At 41.9% G+C, this 26138-nt stretch overlaps 1 protein-coding gene across 8 annotated transcripts in view; it reads right to left on the bottom strand.

Annotated features, from left to right (window-relative positions):
* Positions 1-26138, bottom strand: part of LOC120723928 (microtubule cross-linking factor 1) — a 78340-nt gene that overhangs the window by 2347 nt on the left and 49855 nt on the right. For 3 of the 8 annotated variants that reach the window (XM_040015776.1, XM_040015786.1, XM_040015798.1), the window contains 6 exons: positions 24010-24180; positions 19691-19858; positions 14073-14345; positions 10802-11143; positions 10208-10287; positions 8177-9752 (listed from right to left, as the gene is read on the bottom strand). In XM_040015776.1, coding sequence (XP_039871710.1) covers positions 8177-9752; positions 10208-10287; positions 10802-11143; positions 14073-14345; positions 19691-19858; positions 24010-24180 — 2610 coding nt within the window. Of the gene's footprint in view, positions 1-3578; positions 9753-10207; positions 10288-10801; positions 11144-14072; positions 14346-19690; positions 19859-24009; positions 24181-26138 lie in introns of those variants that run through there. The other 5 variants (XM_040015812.1, XM_040015830.1, XM_040015821.1 and 2 more) reach the window with 5 other exon arrangements.

Below are 26138 nucleotides of genomic sequence, written 5' to 3'. Positions count from 1 at the left end.
AACCTTCCCTCTGCCACTTAATAGCACTCAGTTACTCAGGGGACACAGCAGCTAATGACCCACACCTGCTACCACTGTAACATGGTAGACTAATGTGCCTGTGTTAATTCAGCTCCATATTATTGTGTGAAGTTGCACTGGGTTGGGAGTGGTTTTGTGTGTGTCACATTTTTGGTGAGCCAATGGCTGGAATGGGGTTGGACTAATTAGAGGCAGGTGTACTTGATTGCACTGATACACTGGTCTACTTATAGCCCACACTACAAACACTGCTGTGTCGTTTTGTCTCTCTGTGCGGGTATGTAATGTGATGAAATCAGATATGTTTGGGATGGATGGGTTTTGTGCTATGAATTTTATACTGAAGGTGTCGTTTTGTCTCTCTGTGCAGGCCAGGGCCTATTATATGCCACAGGCTAAAGGCAGCAGAGTTGCACAGGCTGGAGTGACCACTGGCTATATGCTTGCAGGGTGGTGGGTCTCCAAGGACAACTTCTAACCCTGTTAAAGGCAACGCGTGGAGTGCAACTGGCCGTGTGGCATAGCTGGCTCTGGCCTTGGGACTGTGTGTTTTTTATACAATTCATAAATGGGACACTGGACTGTTTTATCTTTTATCTCTTGATATTTTTTTTTTTGTCAATAAATTCTTTTAGAATTTTATTGACTGTCACCTTTTTGCCCACGACTGAGACGGTTGGTCAGACCTAGAATCTTTCTTTGGGTGTGTTACAACACCATCACTGGTTGAGCGAGCAGTGCAAGCGCCTAACATCACTTCATTTGACACATTTTAAAGAAGCTTCTGTTCAGTGATTTGTTATATTTGGCTGGTACACTGGCAAAACACAAATATGAAATCATTGGTATGACAGATATAATTTAAGAATTCTCCGCAATCAAGCATCACAACGTTTGCGTCTCTTAAAAACTGACTGAGAAACTGACAGACACAGTACAGTAGAGACTCATTAAGGGGAAAGTAAGGCCACCTTACTGCCCAGTCTATTTCCAGTCTAATGAGGGCTTTACTTTCCAAACTGAACATTATATTATATTCAGTAAAACTTAAAACCAGCAAATCTAAACTTATCAGAGAAGCATTTACTGGGGTCTTAGAGTACAGGAAGTGAAGGTCTATTTTCCCATAGACTCCTATTCAATGTAACTACTTTTTGCAACTGGAGAAGCCACCCCCTGCTGGCCATTAGAGAGAATACAGGCTTAAGACTGACAGGCTTTATAATGCAGAAAACATATACAGAAACACTGAAAAAGCCAAATCCACGGTTCAAAGAAATGTCTCGGGTACACTAGAGTAAAAATCAGATGCCAACCTCCACGTGGAAAAAAACAAGAAAACAAAACCAACTGGTTACCCAGAGGTTGACAATTCTTGTAGGTGACCACTTTCAGTTACGAGGTAACTGCACACAGGTTGCCTGGTAGGAGGCAAGCTGTCTTCAAATAATACATTTGTCCAAATAATCCTACTTGGACTGACTATAGTCGCTCACAGACTTAGCAAAGGTTAGCAAATAATTGCTGTCTAATTTATAAATGTAGACAGATTGCCAACATATTGCAGTCACTCTAATTCTGTGACAGGTCTCATGAGGACTTGACTCAGCTGGTTGCCAACTGGTTGTGTTCTGGTCATATTCCTATAATAAAATCAGAGCATCAAATCACTGGATTGTCCAACAGATGGCAAAAGATTTATCATTTTCCACATTAAAAAAAAATCAGAAACTCATAATCTTCTTTCATCTTGACATACAAAAACTGCTTTGAAAATGGCAGCTGACTGCGAGTGGTTGGATACCTGGTCCCAATCTTCAAAGCAACCATTTCAAAGGGAACAAGATCACACAAGTTCATTCCACAGAGCTGGCAATGTTATGGTGGCGCTGCGTTCTCAGACCACTGTTTTCTTGAGTATGACTGTGGCATAATTAGACCACAATTAGAAGTTTATTAGATTTAATTCAGAATTTTAAACCCTCACACAACCAACTCTGAAGTCATCTCAGTGTTTAAAGAAGTCCTAAACTGCAGCTGAATGATCACTTGCGTGCCACAAATCTGCTATCAGAGGTCACTGCAGGCATCAGGTGATAGAAGTCCATAAATACACGCAGTCCATTTGTGCAATTTTGCATTGATTGTAACGTCTAAATATTTAAACCTGTTAAGTGCTTAATTGGCAACAAAGCTTTATGCATCTGTCCCCTGGATGAAAACAGAAAGTGTAGAAAAAAAGGCCACAAAAAACTAAAACTATGAGTGAGTTTGTTTTCCCCTCTTCGAGTGAAGTCAGAGCGTGAATCGAGTGAACGATCACACCACTGGCCTGAAATATTAATAGCTCATCTCCAGGCGTTAGATTTCACTTGAAGGATGGAGGACAAGAAGACCGAAAAGCAACAATCTAGTTCGGCTAAAAATACATGACAGTCAGGCTGCGGTGGTGTGAGAGGATGAACTGGAGGAAAAATAACCGGATGGATGGACACGTGGATGGAGGATGGACAGATGTGCTACACAATCTGCAGCAAGTCCTGCAGAAAAACAGGTCGCAGAGTTTGACAGGAGGCGTCTGCGCCAAACCATCAATAAATCATTAGTTTATGAATACAGCTGATGGGAATACAGACGATACTGCTTGTGCAAGATTTCCCATGTGACGCCAAAGCATCAGATCAAACAATCCCACAAGTCAAGGCACCTGTATACAGGAAGTCAGTGTACACGAGCGGATATTAAAAAACAGCAAGTCAACACCTGTACATGGACCACAGCTTCTAAGTTTTTGACCTTAAAAAAAGATCCACCTTAAAACCCTCTAGTGCAAGAATAAATAAAAATCAGTTTTAGATCAAATGTATGTCCATTAATTAGCCTGAAGTTACAGTATGACCTAAAATATCATCAGATTTTCACACAAGTTGATAAAAAAAGAGCCCAGATAAACAAATTAAATGAAAATCTTAAAGTCTGTCATTTATTTACTGAGGAAAACAGTCAAGTATTTAATATATGTGAGGGGGAAAATTATGTGAACCTTGAAGATAATCAGTAGTTAAAGCTGTTCAGTGGAATACTACCGTAATCAGGTACTCACATCCTGTGTTATCTAAGGAATCTGGTTTTTACAACTCATTTGTGGACGAGAATCGTGGTACGAGCAAAAGATTCCTGAGGACTTTAGAAAAGTTTTTGCTGCTCAACATCTCTAAGGATTTTGAAGTTATTCAGACAGATTGTGTACAAATGGAGTAATGTGAGGAGCATCGTTTCCCTCCACAGGAGAGGCCGACCAACGGTATTACTCAAGGAGCAATACAGCAGTCTGGGAGCCCACAAAGGTTCGTATACATTTGTCACTGATGATATCAGCTGTTGGGACTTGTGTAAAAATATGATGATTATTTGTTATTCTTACTGAGAAATGGAGAAATGTCTTGACACCCCTCTAAATTTAACCAAATGCTGCATTTCCTCCCTTTGTGCCAGGCCTGCTGTAAAGGATCTGTATTTATATCCATGAAGGCATCTTGTTCACCGACATCACTCAGAGTGTTCTCCACTTTGTTGGATGTTGCGAAGGAGATTTTTCACCACGGAAAGAATTCTGTGATCATTAGTTTATTTGTCTTTTTAAGAATGTTGATTTGGAAACTTCTGAAGGTATTTTTCACCTCTTCTGTTCCTATACGAGTGGTGACAGGACTGTAGTGAGTCTGATGTACCCTCAAGTGGCGATATAAGCGGCGGTTGTCACAACGAACGCAGTGACTATAAGCCAGGCTTAACGATGGCCACTGTTCTTTCAAAAGCATTTGAGAAATATCAGAAGTTACGACCTGCTAACACTTCGTTCCAACACGACATCTGAAATGACCAATATGACATGGTGAGAATAGACACACTTCCCTGCAGTTTCTAACAGTGGATTTTTTCCTTAAGCATGCACAGTGTACCAGAATATTTAGTTCATTTCTACCAGAAATGACACAAAACCAAGACAGTGCAGAGGAAATGGCGAGTGTTAGCAGCCCGTCTTCATTGGTTAATCTTTGTTAGTCTGAGAGGAAATGGTAAGAAGACGTAAGAAAGCGCTGTGTGGACAAACACGTGAGAAAAAAAGTACAATATTACAAGAAAACATCACAGTCCGTCTAGCGGTGCACGTAAAAAGGAGGACCTGGTAGAAACACAGTGTTAGAATAATCCAGCAAGGCCTTATGAAGCCCGAACAGACAACAATCGACCTGTGAATGTGTGAAATGTCCAAGAGTCGTCTTTTATGTCATGTTCACTGGCAAACACTTTGGCAAAAATATTAAAATCCACCAGTGATCAAGACGTAAGCCGAAGACTCTTTGGGTTACATGAATTTAAGGACCATACCAGTGTTTTTGCATGACTTCTTTTCCCCCCAATCAGTGGCAAATAGCAGATATTTTATGTTACCACAAAACTATTTAGCTTTTATATTTAAGTGTGACGAGCTACTCGCTGAAGCTTGAATTTTTCTTTAGATACATACTGCAGTAAAAATCCAGCACAGAGAGCAGAAACCGTGTAATAAATCTAATCTCATTTTTATGTCTGCAAAGGTTTTATGAAATGTGTTTACAGCAGGATTACTCAAAAGGTAATGAATAGATTTGCAAGCACTCATTTTTACACCTGTGTTGATCCAGGAAGTTTTTCTGGAAGGATTCTTTACTATTCTGAGGCAAAAATGGGCATGAAAATTACTCCAGGACTATTAGCTGTGCTTTTCAGACATGGGCTCAATTGGACATTACTGTGTAATCCAACCTCCCAACTAATGTCCGATTCAAATGCATCAGAAATGCATTTTCTCACATGCACCTCAACCGAATAGTGTCTAGAAAAGTTTAGGGCTGTAGTATATGTCTGAAATTGTCTTTATAAACAAAACGGGAGGGCTAATAGTTTCAAACTGAGGAAGTTATGTGTACCAAAATGCACAAACTGCCCGAATGGCTACCAAAACATAAAAAGAAGACACTCAGATTATACACACACAGAAGGAGTGTGATTTCATTCTCTGCAAAAGATTATTCTTTAAGTGCTAAATATAAAGGTAAGAACCTGTAAGGTCACTTGTATGAAGTTGCTGCTCTGGCTGCTTTTGCTGCAGTGGAACTCACTGATTTGTGCTGCTTTAATAAACCCCATCTCTCACTTTATGCAAGTCACTTAAACGTGTTTGTTTTTTACAGTACAAAGAGAGATTTTTATTAAAATTTTGATAAGCCAAGAACATATAGTATGGTGTTAGTTACAATAGTGGATGGGAATCATGGGTAATGTTCTGCAGCATGCAAAAACACCGGCATGGCCCTTTACAAAAAATTGATGATCCACCAAAAAAATATGAGCATGCACTCATTAACTGGGAGAAACAGATGCATGGCCGTCGCACGACTTTTGACACCACTCCAATGGCTTCACACACTGTCACTGTGCTATCCTGTGAAGCATGCATTAATGAAGAGGGGGGAGGTGGGGGGGGGGGGGCTGAGGTCTGCGGGGCGTGAGGTTCCTGTGGTTGGTGAACCCACCGCCAAAGGTCATAGAGGCAAAGTAGGAGGAGGAAGAGGAACTTACATCACGGAGACTAGCAGATTTAGAGTCCCCAAGGAGTTGTTAGTATGACAGTGTGGTTCTGGATCAGAGCACAGAGGACAGGGAGGAGGAGATAAAGCCCAGAGGGGAGGAAAGAGGGAGGGGAGGAGAAGGAGGAAAGATAGAGCGGGAAATGTTAATTGGTAAAAATCAAGCAAAGGGGGAGAGATCAAAGAAAAGTCAGGTATGTCGAAGGCAGAAGGCAGAAATAAGGCGGACCACCCAATAAACACACACACACAGCTTCACTTAAAACCTGGAACTTCTGAAAGGGGAGGAGGGGGGCAGGCCTAGAGACTGGTTGGCAACCACCTGGCAACCACTGGTTGCTAGGGAGTGGTTGCCTGCTGTTGTTAGGTGAAGTTGGTTGCAAAGTGGTATGCATCAAAAACCTCCTTTCTATTTCTTTAGTTGCTAAGAAAGTCCCCACTCACAAACTACTCACTAAGTGCTCATGAAGAGTGAACATGAAAGCAAGAGCGCAAAGTTAGAACTAGAAACTGAGACCATTTACTTTCAAAGTAAAGGTTGCAACTTTTTCAGCAGCAAGGCACAAGTTTTACTTTGAAGGTGAAAGGTCTCCATAACTTTTCAGGGTTCATTGAAACTTGATGGTTACCTAGCAAGTTGGTGTCTTTAGTGCACATTGTGGGCGAGTCATGGCAATCTGACAAGCAAAGGAATCACAAGGTTTTTGGTGCGGCACCCTCTTTGTGACCAGTTTAACCTACCTACAGCCAGCAGCAAATCTGGAAAGCACAAGAATGCACGGCAACATTTAGGCTGGGAGCACCTTGTTAGTTTGGCAATGTCATGGTTACGGTCCAGCTTCACCACTCGCAGCCCAGAGAGTCAGTTTTATTGCTAACTGTGACTAGAATAGATATTAAAAGCTTACATCTTTAAAAAAAAACCCTCACAAAATACATTTCTTCAAAATAAAGAAAGAGGAATAGAAAAGAAATGTGTGAAATTGAGCATTAAAGAGCAGCCTGGATTACTTCCAAACTGTCCTTAACAGTTAAAACTTTGGGTATAATTAATATGAGCATCTACCAGTGTAACGGTACATGGCTGAAAATAAGGAAAAGCATAAAAGGTCCCTTTCAAACTCATAAGCTCCTCAGGTAATTGATCGAAATGGCCACATTTGTGCAACAGTCACCAGCAGCTATGATACTGGTGTAAGTAACAGTGGTGAGAGTGAGTAAGCTTTAGCTACACCCAAATTTATCGGGTTCACCAAAGCCACACATTCATATCAGCTTATTTACTGCTACCTTTTATTAATTTCTGAATTATAAGACAAAGGCTGCATTAAGACGAGGTTTGCTCCATACTGCCCGCTACTTCAAGAAATAAAAAGTATTTTCTGTGAGTTTGTTCTTACAAAGCAAACAGAGACACCAAAACGAAATCCACATTCATACCTCTTCTAAAAAATTGACATAACGCGTGGTTACGCGCCATCGCAATCCATTACTTTCGTGCTATTATCATGCTGTAATCATTATCCACAGAGTCACAGTTTTGTTTCATGAATGATCGCACGCTCCAGTGCCATTCATAAAGTCACATATCAGACTCTAATATTGCTCCTGCACGGTGAACAGCAGCAGGTGAACTCTTGATGTTATTAACCAGCATATGTGCGATTATGTTGCTCCCTGTACATGTACACAATTTCAAATATACAACAGGTCTGGGGAACACAGATTTTTTTTTTTTACAGCTGTAATGCAGCATGACCTGCTTTTCATAGGTTTTAATCGGTTTATGGAGAGTCAAATATGAGGCGTGCCGGCAGATACTGTAATTATTTCATTCAGGACATATATTAATTAATTGCACGGGTCAGAGAAATGGGTGGTGAAAACAGCCTGAACTGATTTCATCGAGTGAAGTTAGCGCTTTCCCAGGTTTATTTTGGTACGCGGGGGCGGGGATCCAACTCCTTTAAAAACCGGAGCCACTTAAAATTCTGCTTGAACACTTGATTGGAAGGCGCTGCTAATGTTTAATTAAGGAACTGTGTAATAGTGATCCCACTCAGATCGCAGTTGTTAGACCATTTATTTCACTTCTCCACTTATCAGAGACATAAATCAGACTTCAGTCGGGCCTCAGTGATGGTTTAAGCACAGAGGTAAAAGCCACACTACAAGGAAGCCACTGCAGCAGAGATGAAAGTACAGAAGAAGAAACCTTCAAGAGTTTCTACATGCAGCGATAAGAGAAAGTTCAGTGTGTTGCAGAGGAGGGTTAAATGTTTTATAACATTACCATTGCATCAGTCAGTGCTTTTGATCTGAGGAAAGAGCATGAACATTTTAGTGATTGTGCACATTTTAAAGGTGAATTCTTGATCATCGTTTGTCTGATTAAACACAGATGTCTTCAGACATTACACGGGAACTCCAAGGCGGTACCATAAGTATCACCGTGTCATAAAACATGGGCCCCACATCACATGAATGATGAAGCGAGGAATCCAGTGCATCTGTGTATTTACCTCCATGCATCCTGACTGTCCTCTGTCTGACTCGGTCTGCCTGCTGTTGTCTCTGCCGTGGCTGCTCGGTCCTCCCGCCTGCAGCCTCCTCTCCTCCCTAAAGTTCTGCTCCTGCAGCTTCTTGTTGAGGATGCGGGCTGCGTTTTCAGCCAGCGTGTAGCCCGGCGGGGCCGATAGATCCTGCCGAATGCTCACCACCTCTGGGTTCTTGTCGCCCTGCGTCTCCACTATTAGCTGCACAGGGCTTGGTGAGCGCCCGCGAGCAGGCCGCAGGCATTCCTGCGCGTTCCTGGGGTCTGCAGACAGAGGCCCGTGAGCGGGGCTCGGCTCAGTGGTGGAGGGTGGCGTGGGGCGGGAGCGACTTGGGGACTTATTAAATTTCTGAATGGTGTCATAGACCACAGGGGTGTGGTCGATTATGTTGAAGAGGCTGGACAGCCCATCGTTGATGGTAGTGTGCACAGGGCTGTCGCGAGTGGTGGTGGAGCGGGCCCATGCCGACTCGTTGTTCCCTTTCTGGGGCGTTGTGGGCATGGGGGCGCGGCTGTTATTGGGTAGCTCGGTTTTACTGGACGTGGATGGTTTGCGCTGAAGTTTCGGTGAGCCGTACTTTGGGGAGCAGCAGGGTCGCTCGAACTTGCTCTGGACCACAGGAGAGTACTGAACTTTCCTTGTGTTGCGTGATGGGGACGAGATGGGCGTGTTGCCACCTTTCGGGGTGAGGCAGCGGTGGGGGCTGCTGGTCAGGTTCCTCAGCAGGTCTGTCTGCAGACCCACGCTGATGGTTTGGGTGGTCTGAGTCCCTCTTGTGGTGAATCCGTTGGTCTGGCAGGCGGTGTCCCGGACAACAGGCCCCGGTGGAGAGCGGATGGCGTTCCTCACAGAGATGGCCACCTCCTTCATGTCGTCACTCATGTTTCTGGAGAGCTGAAGATCCAGAGAGGATGCATAGCCCACTGTGGGGCAGATAGGAGACTGACTAGGAGAAGTCCGTAGTCCTCCACCCTCCAGAAGGCAAGGCCACCTTGCACTGCTGAACACTTCATCCGGCCCACTGGCACCCACCCCAGCCTCCACTCCTCCCCTTGCTTTGGTCCCCTTTGCATACAGGAAATCGGGATCCTGGGCAGTGGTGTGCTCAGCTGCCCCGGGTCTGGTGGGGCTGTGGAGGATGTGCACCCCGTAGTGCTCCACTCCCACCCCTGCTGCCGCTGCTCCATTGCCTCTCAGCGGGGACTTGTGGCAGTGCTCAGGGCTGCTCAGGGTGCTGGTGGTCAGGGTGGCGCTGGTGGTGAGGAACCAGGAAGCGGGTTGGAATGGACCAGGAACGGCCTCTCCTTCCCGGGCCTCTGTTGATTTGTCTGTCCACACTTCCCGCAACAGTCCCGGACCAGAGGTGGCTGACGGGAAGTCCCAGCCCTTATTGTTGAACTCCTCGATGTACTTGAGATCATCTGGAGACAGAGGCGGGGTGACGTCGTCTTGGCCCTGATCGCCATGACGCGTCTTGTCAGGGAGGAACGGTGAGCTGTCCATTAACCGCTGGAAGTCGCTCATGGAGCACACCGACTTGGCTCTACACACACACACACACACACACACACACGCACACACACACGCACACACACAGATCATTAACTACAGCTAAAGTCAAATGTCTCAAACTGATCTTCATAACATCTTTATTTTCCCACAAAAAAACCCCAAAAATCTGTGGCTGCTTTTTTTTTTTTTTTTTTTTTTTGCAAAGGAACTCTGCGCGTGTCTGTGTTTTAAAACTTTGTGAATTATTTAACAGCGTAGTGAGCTGGATCTCATCGCTGCCATAAAAGAACAATCACCAGTCTCCCCGTCACTACAAGTCACACTTAACAGAATCAACAGGGCCGATCAGTACGTACGAGCAAGAAAGTACTGCAGGAGGCCGGATAATCTGCAGCCAGTCAGTTATTGGTTAAAAATTTACAGCAGACTTTACAATACTCCAGCTTTTTGAACTCAGTTTAACATAATTCTTTCTCTGGTGGTTACCTGAGCAGACTCCCACCCTCCCTCATCTTGTCTTCTGAGTAAGCAGCAGCATCTTCTCTCTCCGAAATCTCATTTAGGGCCTGAAAGGCAACAGACGCAACAGTTAAAACACGTTGAGGGAAGGGGGTTCAGTGCATAACCCTATTTAATCTAAATATTGTGGAATTTTGGCTCACTTGTGCAACACAGTTTAGAGAAGTAAGTGCATCTTCTCCTGGAAACAGACACTGAATGATAAATTTGTGCTTCTTAGATTTTAATATACTTTTAAATATAACCTCTTAAAATCTAAACTGGTGTTTGTGAATAATGTTTCACACTTCATAGCTAAATGAACTAATAAATATAAAACAATGAAAGAAGAAATGAAACACACGTATTAATGAAGATTACGCTATCAACTAAAATGAAAACATAACATAACTTGTTTTTACCTTTATTTTAGATTCAAATTTACATTAAGATGAATTTTCATTAGTAACAGCTCAAAATCTAAGGAAGATGTTTTTTCACATAGTGTAGCTATCACACACATGCACAAATTTTCCTTTGTCTCTTCAAAGGTCATATTGAACTCATACAAATGTGCGTTACCTCCTTCATACAGGGAAACCTCTTCTCACTCTCCAGTCTGGAGGGTGGAGGGACCTCCGGTCCACTCATGGGGTCCAGAGACAGTGCGTCCAGGAACAGGTTGTCTGCTGAGCCTTTGAGCCCAATCGCAGCCCCCTGCTCCTCCAGAATGGCCTCGGAGTCAGAGTGGGAACGTGTGGGGGGCATCAGGACAGGTGTAGCCGTACAGGGGGAGCGGGGGGTGTGAGGCGACCGGGGAGCCTGGCAGGGACTGTCCTGAGGTGAAAACATGCCTCTGTAGGATGTGCTGCCATCTTTAACGTCAGAGCCCTCACCTCGCCGAGAGTTAAGTTCCCTCTGCATCTGCATGAAGTACGACACATGTGCTGGATAAGAGTCTGGGAGCTTATTACCTGTAAATGCAGCGAGCACAGTCATCAAACATAATAAAACTGTAATTACTAAATGTGTCAGGACAATTTGAAACAAATATAAGCGGAATAAATATGCGAAAAAAGTTTGAGTTGTGTCTCTTTCCTGATGCTCCTTTTTCAGACGCACAGTGTTGAGCGTATATTCATGATGTGCTGATCTCATTAATTTTTATTTTCTTTTTTTATGCAAAAATTAAATTTTTACCACGTGACACATTTTATATGTTCTCTTTTATTCTTATTGCTGTCAAGGTGGTCAAATAAGTTTATGGGATAATAAAATCAAATTAAGAAGCTAAACTAAAAGAACAGCTTGATATTTTGGAAAACACTGGCATGTGCTGAGTGTTCAATGAAGAATGACACAGATCTCATGTGTGCATGCCAAGTTTAAACCAACTGAGGTGCCAAACAGTAACACAGACTGGCAGAACCACAGAGACCAGCCGGCCTAAGTTTGTACAAAGGTATAAAAAAAGCAATCTGACTTTTTACTCTATGTATGCTAAGCTAATCAGCTGCTCGTGAAAGTGGCACATTTGCCATAATGAATCTTGAGGTCGATGATTAAGAATTTTAAAAGCTCTACAGCTTTATATCAGATAATATACACGTTTTTTTCTTTTCATGAGCAGCAAACAGATTTTTATTTGACATCAAGTTCCCTTAAAATTAATTTTGAAGAATGATCTTTAGACACACCTCTCTGAGACATGAAACATTGCCACTGCGTGGTTTTAACCAAACTCATCCATTCACCCTACTGGCTCCTTCACAGGTGTAGCACTATAAAGCATGCAAAACCTCTCATGTGGTCCTGCAGTCAAGGGAAGTGTGCAAAAAAAGCTCCCATTTTAAAATGCACAACTTTAGTGCAGAAAGTTGTCCGATCACATGTTAGTGCACTCGCAGTGCTGGACCCGTGCCTGGATACAAGGGAGGGTTTCATCAGAAAGGCTACATCTGTACATGGATGCAGCTTGTCTGTCATTATTAGTTGATAGTACACAGCACTCAACTCTCTCATTAAATCTAGCTCAGAAAACAAAACAAACAAACAAAGAAAAAACAGAAATAAGCCAACCTGGTGATGCTATGATGCCTAAATCGAGGCTCCAAAATGGGAATTCCCATTAAAGTGTATCTATCCTTTAATTTAGCTTCTTCTGCTCCTTTTAGGGGTCACCTCCCTCTCACCCTGTCCCTAGCATCCCTCTGTCACACCAACGCTCCTTACCACCTTCACTACCTCTGCTCCTTGCACATGTACATCTCCATCTGTGTTCTTCTCATTCACAACCATGTATTCTCTGATCACTCCTCTTCTTTCCAGAACATATCTCCACCTCTCTCTTTTTTTTTTTTATTATCCATTTCTGTTAAGCAGAGGAGGCTTTTACCACACACGCGCTATATTCTTGTGCTCTGTTACTCCAATGTCACTCGCACAATAATCCACCTGCAGCACTTGAGGTTAAGCACCTTGTTCCTGGCTTGACGTTTAAGGAAGAACAGCCACATTACTCATTCACTTTCAGCCTGCCAGTCTGAGCAGTTCAGTGGATGACCTGTGCTTTATAGTTTCCTGCAACATTGCTGAATAATGCATTTCCACCTCCTGCTCTGCATCTCCATTCAGAGGTGCATCAGCAGTTTTTTCCCCCTCTCTGAGCTGGAAAGCGTAAACTATATTCAGAGAGGTGTATTCCTGTCCCCTGGTCTGAATGATAATACGCTCACACACACATCATATTAATCAGTGTGTAGTTCTACTTCCTGCCCTGAACATCAAAACGCAAAAAAGTGCAATGCTACAGCTCGTCTAATTAAATCACACAAAGGACATAAATTATTCAGTTATGCTCAATTATTGCATCTACTATAATCGCCCTGAGTCCTTTGTCTGGGTTTCTTTCTCTCATACCTTTATTAAAACACTGATGCAGCAAAAGAAATGCATAAAAAAAAATCTATTAGCTATAATTTTGTTGATTGTCTCCCCTTAAAACTTTATTTCTAAAAAGTTTTAAATAGCTTTAGTTTTTCCCTCTTTATCTCCGATGTCTCAGGTCTAAGACTCGTGCAAAAGACATTCAGAGCTCACAGAGATTAAATAAAGATTATACGCTGCCATCTTTGCCTAGTCTCCCTCACAAAAGAGGGATATTAGGCAACTCAGATAAACTTTAAGAACTTCTGTCTAGCAGAAATGCCAGGACTCGGATGAATGCAATGATCATAATATAAAAATATGGCAAAATTATTAAAAAAAAAAAAAAATTGCTTCATGTTTTCTATGTCAAAGCACAGAAAGCAGTAACGTGACGACGTGCTACAAAAAAAATGATACAAGACCGTCTCTCAAATATGAAGATTTAAAGCTTTTCTCTGTTTTATATCAATGTATAAAAGGAATATTTTGGTTTTTTGCCTGTGAACAAGAGAAAACACGTCTATAAAATGGCATTAACTGTGAAAAATGTTTTGGCTATTTGTAAGAGTTAAGAATTGAAATGTCTGAGTTTTCTTTTAACTTACTTACTGGTCAATAAACTGAACTGCTGATCAGTTATCAGGAAAGTTCAATCCCAGAATGAAACCTGCAACTTCTACTGTTGTTTCTTGATAACGTTCAGCAGGAGGAGCTGCCTGAAGTTGTCATGGAGCTGTAAATCTTCACATTTATTTTGGGAAATTGTAGTCCAGTTTAAAGTTAATTTCAAACCTTGTAAACAGATGAATCCAATGATTACATTACAGCAAAGACCTCAGATTGAGTGAAATCTTGCCAAATCTTTCCTTCTTTGCCATTATTACCACTACTATTCTGTCTGTTTTTACTCCCGCCCTTCTCTCACCCTCTCCATCTTCCGGTGGAGCTCCCGCATACTGCTGTCCCACTCCTGCCGCTCCCTGTCGAAGTGCTCCAGGAGATCGACCCTCTCCCGGTTCCACCTCTTCTCTCCGTGCTGCAGCTTCCAGCGCAGGTCCAGCGACGTGTTGTGGCTCTCGGCAAGCAGACGACGATGCTCCTCGCGCTCCAGCTTCAGGGCCCACTCGGTGTCTTCAGCTGGCTCCCCTTCGCCTCCCTGCGCTTCACCTCGCACCTTACCTTGCTCCTCCTCCTCCAGCTGGTCGAAGATGAGACACAAATATTGAAAAGAGACGATAAATAAAAAACACAGAAAAAGAGAAAATACCAGAGAATAGTAAAAGTCTAAATTTTTAATAGCATTTCTGTTTAATTTGGCTTTAACGTTATTAACATGAAGGCAAAACACTTATTATTACAAAACCATCCTACTGTTTTGTAATTTCTGTGAAAGACTGCTTTAATTTTAGAGCACAACATTTGTAAATAGAAAGTTTTCAGACAATTAAAAGATCTTCTTCCAAACTTTCTGTCAGTTCAGTAACATACAAACGTGAGTGCAGCCAAGCAGGTCACCAAACCACAAAATAATAAATCGATGTCAAAACAGAACAGAAAAACGAATGAAAAGGCGTTGGCTGAAACAAACGCTCACTCTCACACTACGAATGATCGACACGTGCGGACGAGCCAACAATTAAACGGCTCACTGGGACTGATCGGTGTCATTTTGCAATGCTGAAAATCACAGTGTTATGCCAGCAGCAGCATACGTGTTAGATGAAGATGTAAACAGACGCTGTAGTCTTTAATAAGTAAGAGAAAACTTTTACAATGCAAATTTTTGTTTGAATCCTAATCAACAAAGGAAGATTTTAGGCATGACGTTGGTTCAAAGAGCAGCTTGAAGAAATATATTCTCAAATAAAAGAGTAGTCGATAAAAACCTTTGGGAAATTTAAGAGAATCAATATCACTTTCAGGCTTCTATTATACATACTTGTAGCCAGAAGACGGTTCGCTTAGCTTAGAATAAAACTGAAAAGATAGGGAATGTAGGTTGATCCTGAGAGCTCAGAGCTCAGTGCATTTCAAATTGAAACAAAAAAAAACGAAACCAAAGCTAATTAAGAACTCTTTACCACATCTTCCTACAGGACAAAAATAAATAAAATTAAACAAAACAACTATATTATCACATTTTCAGTGCTTCCTAGAAACATTTTACTCTTGTATGTATAAAAAAAAACTGACGACAGTCTTCTCTAACTTTATATTCCTTGTGTTTTGTCCATTTGCTCGGCCTGTAGCAGTATTCAACAGCCTGTTATCAAAGTTCTGCTGAACTGAGGGTGAAAGTCACCAAACACAGAAGTTAAAAAAAAGGACGAGGCAGAGAGAAAATTAAAAGCAGCAGAAGGCTTTTCACTTTTCTCTCACTGCACTGCTGCTCTGGGTCCCTCTCCAAAGCATTGCTGCTCACTCACCTAATCAACACAACAAAGCAGCACGGTTCTTGTGCCGGTCCAACTCTTCCCACTTTTCACGCTGAACTCTTTATCGTTACACAATTACTGTGCAGACATGCAGGTGAGAATGATCTTCTTTTATAACTTAAGGGCCAAATAAAAGGGTAAAATGGCACGATAAGCGATAAAAACCATCCACTTTATTGCCCAGGTGAGGCTGGAGCCTAACCCAGCTGTCACGGATCGAGAGGTGGGGGTATCCCCCGGACAGGTCACAGGTCTGAGGGGGGTCCAATCAATCAGTCACTCTCACCTTCACACTTACATTCAATTTAGAATCGCTAACTAACCTAAAGTAGCCGGAGTAAAACCCACATAGGAACAAGGTGGAACAAGCAAACACCACACCTGGATCTGAACCAAGGACCTTCTTGCTGCTAGGTGACCTTTTCCCAACTTAAAACCAGTTCAAATTAATTAAAATGAATTGAATCTCTGCTGTACACAGAGAAATGACAAGAGAGGATGACAAAGCGGTTATTCTGCAGCAGGCAGAGACAGTTCAAACCTGAATTTATATGTCTAACCACACAATAGCGGGGAGGGGGGAGGAAGAAGAAGGGAATCAGGCATTCTGCAGATTCTTCAAAGCTGCAGAACAACGAGAGGGAAGCTTCTCTTTCTGCAGAGCGGAGCTTTGTAGTCTTCAGACATCCTTTCATTCCAAGACATAATGGTACAAAGTAGAGTCTGCAGCAGGAGAGTCGTGCACACGGACCTCCTCAAACACGAGCTTCCGTTCTCTCATTCACAAATATTTGCCTTGTAGGCTTTTTATCTGTTTTAAACCTGCCTAATTTGACACTGGAGGAGACGATGAGTACACTTAGAGCTGCTGAATGAATTCTATAAGTCAGACTCTGCGGTATTATTAATACAGGCAGCTCTGTAGGGGCGAGCAGGTGGCCAGACCAGAGCATGAAACAGGAGGCAGCGTAAGCAATAACATAATCACTGGTTATGTCCACAGGTGAGAGCAATTTCCAATTCTACTCTGGTCTACTGGGCTGTATAATAATCCTGAATGAGAAGTATATGTCTAAAGTCCTAATAAGTGAAGCAAGTAAAGAACTCTGCACAGTTATCAGAGCAAATAAGTACATTAGTTCCCACTGTGGCCTTCAGCGACCTCTCCTCTGTGGAAGGATTGAACCGTGTAAGAGATTTACAGATTAAAAGCACAAGAGTTAAAAAGATAATCTTCCTCCTTTGACTCGAGCCTCTTAATTGGTTCCCAAAGCTGCAGTTTCCTTTAAAAAAAAAAAAAAAATCAGCTCAGGCTGATAAGAGACACTTCTCCACCCACCAAGGGTTTCAAATTTTTAGCTCTCAGCAAAGTGGTCAGAGAGGACATTCAGGACCCGGTTCGATTCTCAACGGGAAAGAAAGTTTTAGATTTCCCGCGCGGCGACAGCGAGGTACCCACAGAGACGCACGCAAATAAAACACACTCAGCAAACGCTGCCAAACAAATGTGCTGCTTCTCAGAATAAAGTTGCTGTTTATTTCGCCTCCTGTGAGATTTAAACGATTTAATTATGTTTGACCTTAAATAACAGTTTTCCTTAGAAACACGCTGTGAACACAATCCCGACACTTCAGTCAGAGAACTGCTTTTCAAAATGACAGATTTGTTGCAGCAGAGTTCGCCGCTTCCTTTGAATCTGTTACAACAAAATTTAGGAGTGATTGATGACTAATTATCTCCTCTGAGCCTACAGATGGGAGCTGGGAGGGAATCAAACAACAGGTATCTTAATTAGACCGCCAGACTGTGAGGGGAGTTTTGAAATATGACATCAGAAGAGTAAGCCATCGATCTAGATACGTATACCTCAAACATTTCCCTTTTTAAACCCTATAAAGTTTGAACCATGAAACAATACCCAAAAAATTATAATTTCTTGAAACTTGAGTTTTTACTGAATCTTCTGACAAATGAAAAAGAAAAAAAAAATATCAGTTTGCAAATATGAGTTTTAATTTAGATCTTTTTTTGCTACAGCCAGCAGTTTTGTGTAATTTATTGCTTAAAAATTTGTTGTGCAATTTGTTCAAGTTTTCCAAGGAAAAGAAAATGACACTGATGCTATAGGGGTCTCAAAACCTCACAAAAACACACGGATTAAAACGATACTCGTGGCTTTAGAGCAGGGGTCCCCAATCCCAGTCCACGAGGGCCGGTGTCCCTGCAGGTTTTAGATGTGTCCTTGTCCCACCACAGCTGATTTCAATGGATAAATAACCTTCTTAACATGTCTTGAAGTTCTCCAGAGGCCCGGTAATGAACTAATCATGTGATTCAGGTGTGTTGACCCAGGGTGAGATCTAAAACCTGCAGGGGCACCGGCCCCCGTGGACTGGGATTGGGGACCCCTGCTTTAGAGGGTTAGGTCCATTACTCGCTCTTTTAGCTTCTGCCCTCCACCAAGTCATAAAGAAAATATGTGGCTGGTTTTAAAAGTGCTTTTATAACAAACCTTTACATTTTTATAAAACACTAATTACCTCCTCTAAGGAAGTGACTGGTTTAGATCAGGGTTGCCAAACTCGTTTTACATCGTGGGCTACATACGGGCCACTTTGATGTGAAGTGGGTCATATCAGTGAAGCTACATGATAAACGTGTAAAGGTAACAGAAAATGTCCTTGTATTTTTGGGTAGTATGGATTCCACTATAAGATGGGGGTCTTTACTAATGCAAAAAGCTGTTAAAAAATATGAAAATACAGTTAAAAGTTCAAAATCTATGCACTCCATATGTTTTTTAAAGCTGTCCAATGGGCCAAATTTGGAGTTGTTGCTGGGCAGATTCTGGCCCTCGAGCTAAACCAGGAGTGTTAACCATCTATAATCCTCCTAACAGACAGATTTACAAAGACTTTTATCGAAGATTAACTTCTGGAAACAATCTAATTTAATTTTGGAAGAATTATTTATTACTTTATTAGTGAGGTGCAGATTTTATTTTCTATTGGGAGGTCTCATTATTCAGCAAATATAAAGTGACAAATGGACTGGTACTGACATGATGCTTTTCTGCTCAATTAGTTTGTGAGAAAGCAGTCCAAGTGCTTTCTTACTACGAGCCTTATCCACCCATTCACACGCTAACACACACGATCCCTTCAGTATCTCGGCCCAAGGTACTCCGACATGCAGACTGAGGAGGCTTGTGACATTAGCAGACCTGAGCCACATGCGTCTTTGCTATAATCCACACTAGATTTACACTTACAGATTCGCTAATCCACCACAATCTGGCATTAAAATTGTCAGACAGTCGGTTTCAGACAGCATACAGCACTGTGTAAACGGCTTCCTCGTCATTTTATTTATTGCTCTGCCAGACAGCAGCCATGCTATCACACAGGGCTTTGCCAACAACAGTTTTCTTTTTTGAGCCATTTGATTAGCCAAAACTAATCAGATACATCGATCCGTTACTAAAACTGGTCTTTTTAATAGTTAATAGTTGATGCAGGAAAGCGTGCTTTAGCAAATAAAACTACCTGGATGTGTTTGTTATATCAGCAGACTTCAGCATTTATGACACCAACACAAACATCAGGTTACACACAGCCATGTCATTTTTAGATGAGGACGGTATACTTTCAAAGTACAAAGCACTTCTATCTCATTAGGAATATGAATGAGTGCTTTAACAGCTGTTTTCAGTTCTGTAAGATGTGCTCAGAGTCACACTGAACAATTAGGCTCAAAGCTGAATTAATTAGTTTGCGCAAAGACAGATTATATCCATTGTGCAGTGCCAAGAGTGTGATTCATCATTATTTCCTTGGATGCTGTTCTTTTTTTAAATTTAATCGGTGAGGAGAGATTATGAATGTTCGTTTGTTTGTCAGATGTGATATGGTTTAAGACACTATTTAGAGTTATTATTCATTCCAGCGCTTTACTTTCACAACAGAAAACTGGCCAAAGAGGAGCAGTGAGCTTACAGGTAGAAAAAAGGGAAAACAAAACAGGTTTTCTCTGAGTGCGAATAGGCAAAAAAAAAAAGCAGATTGTGTCCTGTCCCTTTAAAGGTGGGTGCTGAGACGCCATCTGTACCTGGGCGACATGGCACTTCATCTCTGCCCACTTGACCTCCCAGGCGGCTTTGTCATTGGCGTAGGATTGCTGCAGTTGGCATCGCCGCGCCTCCTCCTCCCGCAGCTCCTCTCGAAACTCCTCCAGCAGCGTCCGCAAGACCTGCAGCACTCGACGTGTCTCGCCGAACTGCACGAACAGGATTTAGACAAAACAATCATCAGAAACACACATTGGGCAAACTGTGAACGAACACACTCAGAATCCTTATCTTGAAAACTGTGATCCGTTCAACCCGCGTCCTTTTTTCTCTGAATCACCTCGGGATGAACCTGCTTTGTGAGCGTTTTATAAAATCATTTTTACTTTTCTTCTTGTCTATTCTACTCTATTTTTTTCTATCCTTGTCCTTTTCTTGACCTCGTCGAGTAAAGAGCTGAAAGCTGGGTGAGAATAAAAAAAACTGTTTAAAATTCCTTCAGAACTTCTGAGCAATGCGCTAATTACGGCTGCAACAAAAACTTTCGTCATCCAGGATCTGGATTCGGATTCGTATGGCTCATGGCTACATGAGCAGCAGCATCCAGTCGAGCACAGGGAAACGAACAGCGGTGCTTCCCTGAGCTGTCTGCTCAGAGAGGTGTTTGCAGAGCTGTTTGCCTCTGGTGGTCCTGCTGTGGAGAGGCTTCAGGTCTTGGCAGGAGGCAGTGAATCACAAAAAGAGTCTGATCACCTCGAGGTGTCAATACAGCGCTGCCGGCTCTGAGAACATAACATGAGCGCAATAGTTGCAAACTATTGTTTGCTTGAGTCTTCTATAGTTCATTTTTTTATTTATGTTTTTAGGGTAAATAATACCAAAACAAAGATAAGAGGAAAAAAGGATCCAAAGACTGAGGCTCTCATTATAAAAGGAATATAAATAGCTGTGCTTTTACCTTTCTAGCATACTCTATATAACAGAAGTCAAACTCATTTTAATTAATGAGCCACAGGCAGCCCAATATGATCCTAAGTGGGCCATGTCAGAGAATTTCTTGCACAGTAAACTCATAATTTTCCCGTTGCTTTTAGTGTAAAACAATAAAAAATGTTCAAATTTAATGAAGAACCCATCTACAGAGTACATGATGAATGATCTGAGAAAAGAACCTGAGATGTTTTTCCCATATTAGCCCCAGAACTGAATTTAAAACCTTGATCTCGACTCCATCATATTGTTAAGACTTACTAGTATCATATTTTCCCAATAGGGCTCTTCCCTCTCAGCCTGCAGGCTTACTTGTGGTTTCTGGAGTTTCTAAAAGTAGAATGGGAGGAAGAGCCTTCAGCTATCAGGAACCAACTCCCAGTTTGGATTTAGGACACAGATATCCCTCTCTACTTTTAGGATGAGACATAAAAGTTTCCTTTCTGATAACACGTAAAGTTAGTCCTGGAACTGATTCTGAGTCTGATTTAATCAAGGCTGATCAGCTTTTAGTTATGCTGCTATTGGCTTAGCCTGCTGGTGGATTTCCTGTGATTCAGATTCATCGATCATTTATTATCTATTCCCCTCTTTGTGTTCATATCCTTCACAGCTGTTACAGTTTTCATAGTAGTACATTTTCACCCGTACAAGATTAAAAACAAAGGGGCCATTTGACCATTTATATCACTTTCACCAGAAGAGCTCATATCTAGCAGACGTCACAGTCGCAAAAATCATTCAGCCTGGGTTTTGTTTTCTTATGACCTGCTCCTATGCTTCTTCTGACCAGCCACTCCCACCAGTCCTCAGTACATACACCTCCACCTTTGGTAGATTATCTTGATGCCTGACCTTTCAAGCTTTCTGTTTTCTTAACCTTTCCTCATACTTTGGGTTCTGCCTCAGCCTGATCCTCCCTGTGCTCCCCGTCTGCCTGTTTTTGTAACCTTGAACATGTACTATTGAAGTAAAACTCACTTTCTGCCTTTACAGCCTGCCTCCTGTTGTGCTTGTAAGGCCACAGGATAAAAACAATCAAGGTTTCACAGGTCTCACATTTCTATAACTACAAGAGTGAGCAATCACCTTCACTCAGAAGTCGCTATAAAACACAACAAATTCTACAAGTGAGTTTAATATAAAGAATGAGGACCACGGGCCAAGTTTTAAAGAAATGAATCGGCTCCTATGAAGCATTTCTTTACTTCTTTACTTTCCCTTAAATATGTAGGTTGTCACAGCACAATGAGCCACTTTACAACATCATCTACCATTGTGATTTAAAGCTAGTATTATGCTAGCAACAGCAGGGAATTTCTAGCATCAGTCTCAGCATCAACAACCAGAAACAGCGATTAAACCTCGTATGAATGACTGAGGAAAGTGGAGCGAATGGAAGATCCCGCCCATGTTTAAGCAGCAACACAAAAACCACAATCTGGTTCAAACGTCGTTGCCAAAACCGGTGACGTCAGTATCTGAGTGCTGTGAAGTCAACGGTTAGACGTCAACATTCAGCTGCTGGAAAAACACCACGTTCACAGACTGCTTAGTCTAATTAAAGGAGGAGCTCTCCCTACCAGAAATGTGATGAAAGTTCACAACGACTGCAGAACTTATCTGCCGTATGTAGGCTATTCATATATGCTTAAGCACTTCAATCATATCAGCCAATTGCAGTACCCGAAGGAATGAAGGATTTCTTCATCACCAATCTGACTTCTGCCTACTTTCTTCTCCGGTTGTCACTGAGAACTGTGAATGGCCCTTTCACATCTTAAAATAATCTTATGTCACTAATATCTCACTCTGGCTGCAGGACCTATGATCTGTGCTTGCTCTGCTGCACGTGTGCAAATGCTTACTATATCAAGTCTGCATTTCTGCCCTCACGTTAACCCACTATGCACGCTTGTTCACTGCTCACATACTGAAGCTACAATTTCAGATCATTGTACACACCATTTTTGAGATGCTGGGAAAAATCAAAACACGACAAAGTAGAGCACTTAGTGCTGCTTAATAATGCATTCGACCCAAAATGTCTAGCTGCTTTCTTTACTTTAAGGGGGGTCAGCTGAGGTACTGAAAGGAGATTTCATCACATGAAAGATCTAGAAACTCAAAAAAAAGGAAGCTCCTTTTGTCTCCTGATGTTTGCATAAACAAGAAGCATAAAACTGGGTTTACCCAAAATAATTACCGTCTCTAACCAGTTATGTAGGTCAAAATTCCCATCTGCATACTGTGCCAAGCAGCTCCAATGAATATCTGCCAAACACTCATTTGCACACAATGAAAGAGTAAAAAAAAAAAGGGTATAACTTTTGATGTGTTTTCTTTTTACAGTTACTGAAGTCTCCATTACATCTTACTGTATTCCACTCCGTTTTACTAAACACAGCTTTGAACCTTTTTGTGTTAGAGCTCACGGTCATTCTGAAAATATAAATTCATTCATCCAGAAAACTGTGCTGAAGAAAGAACAAAGAAACCGTGTTATCATAACTGCACTAAGGATGATGGAGCTTGAAACAAATAGTAGTAGAACTGCAGCCAAAGCCCTTTTTTCATTCAGTAATACCATCGTACAGTCATCGTGCCTCAAACTTGACATCCTATCCAAGTTTATTACATTTCTGACGCACGCTGTGCTCGTATTATACTCATAAGGTTGCCAAATTCATGCTTTTGAACACAGTAAGTGAGAGTCATTATGTGAGGGACCATTAACAAGCTTTTGCTCTTTAAAGTGCCCAGAAAGACTCCACCAGACGAATGACTCAATTTCAGATCTTTGCCCTAAACGTGCAACAGAAAAAGACGATCTTATCCACACGGATTAAAATGGCAATAAATTAAAACATTATTGGGGCTCAGTTTGGGAGAATTTGCAATGAGTGTCGGATTCAAGATGGGAAGAGGCTCTAACTGGATAGAGATCAGGGCACACTGTGGTCATGAAGGGATGGACATGATACTCAGGTCAACTCTGGCAGGCAAATGACGGTCAGTTGGTACTTTGGGGTCCAAAGTGTGCCAAAAGAAATTCCCCACACCCTTACAGCCCTACTTGCAACCTGATCTATTCATACAAGCCAGGATGGTTTCATGGTTTCATCATGTTTACAGTAAATTCTGACTCCACCATCTGAATGTTGCAGCAGAAGTCGAGACTCATCGATTTCTAAACCAGGTCGTCTTGACCATGCCTACATGACACGAAAGACCAAGTCGCTGCCATATGATTGGCTAATCAACTAATCGTGTTAATGAGCAGCTGAACAGGTGTCTCTAAAACGGTGTTTGCCTTTTTACATTTCATAAAGCGTGTGTGACAGTGGAGCTGCTGTAAGAGGCGCCGTACCTGTCTTTGGTGCTGCAGGTGACGGTCAGGTGACGGCAGAGGGATGATGGGTGTGGTGTCGGGGACGTCCCCTGGAGTCTGTGGTAAACACAGTCTTTCGTCTCGGTCTGACTCCCCCTCCGCCTGCTCCATGATCACTCCCAACTCTGGGAAGCCCTCCAACTTCTCAAACTGGAACAGATGATAGAGCAACAAAAAGCCATGTTTTCATTCGTGCGCTTAGTTTGTGGGTTTTTTTGTTGTGTACCAACACATTCTGTTTCAGGCTCACAATCGCTGAGCCTTTCCCAGCATGCAACAGACAGAAGCTAGTGACACACCCAAGTCTTTCACCAACACATCTGAGCTATCTAATACGAACAACAAGTCCTGCTCAAAATCCATACCCGTGAGTTTAAACCACACACGTATTCAGTCTGGGTTATTTTGGAGGAAATGAACTCACACTTAAGTTATGCAAAAATTATTATTATTTTTTCCCTTTTTTGACAGCTGGATAATCTGCTCCTTCACCCATTTAATTCCTTAATTTTCCACCTGAAAAACATCCTCGAAATTCAGTCAGTCAAAGCTCCACAACTCTAAGCCCTCAAATGAAAATCTCTGGGCTCCAAGGATAAGAGACACTCGGGAGAATTTTGAAACACAATAAGTCGCCGTCTCCTTATCACCAGGTGACAGTGAGGCAAAACTCCAGCGAAAAAAGGAAAAAAGGCATTTTTAATAAATGGGAGCTTTGTAACGCCGCAGATACCGATGTTATTGAACTTGTTCCAAAAAGTCTCGGCTGTAACTCTAAGAAATTTGATGCAACAGATAGAAAGCAAAACAAATGATCGAGCGTGGTGTAATGCTGTGAAACCTTTAAAAAAAAAAAATAGCAGCTAGTTGCACATTAAATAACACACACACACACACAATCAGTACTAGAAATGTAGTTTCGTCCTATATCGTTGCATGCATGTCAGCAAAGACATACGTCTGACCGAGGTCAGCAGTGAAGGGAATCATGGAGAACATTTGCAGAAGGAACAGCGTGCACTTTCAGATCTTTCCGTATTTGAGGCATTGGACTGTACACACTTAAAATGACAATGCCCCTGCACGATTAAGAGGCGGATAGAGTGCTTGCTGCTTTGTGCTTTAGACGTTACATATCACAGCCTTCTCAGTGTGACTTGTACAGAAGTGTAGTATGGCCTTCCCTGTCAGTTAGAGGAGCTCAGTGCTCTTTATGCTTTCTGTTCCAGGGAAACAGCCTAGAGGCAAAAATCATTCATTCAGGTCTATGGAGTGCATCAATCAGAAGATCCTCAAAAAACCCAAAAGAAACAAGCAAAAGAAATCCAAAATATTTCAAATGTTTCTCGACACTCTGACAGAAAAAACACAGCAGAAGCAACTGAAGCTGACTCATTTGATTTCTTCAGGTGTTATACTTATACCATATTAATGCTTTTTAAATTATATTTAATGCTCTTTAATGCTATTTAAACCTTTTATGGTTCACACTACACCCTGCATTCACCAATCAGGGCAATCTGAGGTTCACCGTCTTGCTAGAGGACACTCGTTCCTTGGCTTATCCAGCCTGCAGGTGGATGTTCTGATTGAAGGCTGACCCCATCCAGGATTTACAGTTGTGTAAAAGTTGCCCAAAGTAAAGTAAACTTATCCACAACTACACCATCTTCTATTGGTGGTGCAAATTTGAGTGTATTTATTATTCTTACTAGGATGGCTTTTGTTTCAAGTGTCCTGACACAGGACAATGTGCAAATGAGAATGTTCTCAATATAGAATCGTGAATAAATGAAGTTACTTGAATTTGAGTAGATTAATTATTCTCTCCACGTGATTGGAGAGTTTTCCTCTCCGATCATGTTTAGCGTCAATAAACTGAAGTTATTCTAACAACAAAGCCAGCGCAATCTCAAACACATGGTCTCAGCAGCCTTGAGCCTTTGCAGACTAAACACCAAAATAAGTTCAGCAGCTCTTTCTTTTTTCAACCTTTTTTTGTTTTTTAAAGGTGAGAAGCATCAATTTGCTTTACGGTTTCTGAATCTAAGGACTGTAAAGCTCTTTGAGGGTATTATGATGATTAAAGGATATAAAAAAAATCAAGT

The sequence above is a fragment of the Simochromis diagramma genome, unplaced genomic scaffold (assembly GCF_900408965.1).
Source record: "Simochromis diagramma unplaced genomic scaffold, fSimDia1.1 OVJJ01000205.1, whole genome shotgun sequence".
NCBI classification, from domain to species: Eukaryota; Metazoa; Chordata; class Actinopteri; order Cichliformes; family Cichlidae; genus Simochromis; species Simochromis diagramma.
The sequence above is the reverse complement of the archived record's forward strand: the minus strand, read 5'-3'. Positions and strand labels throughout refer to the sequence as shown.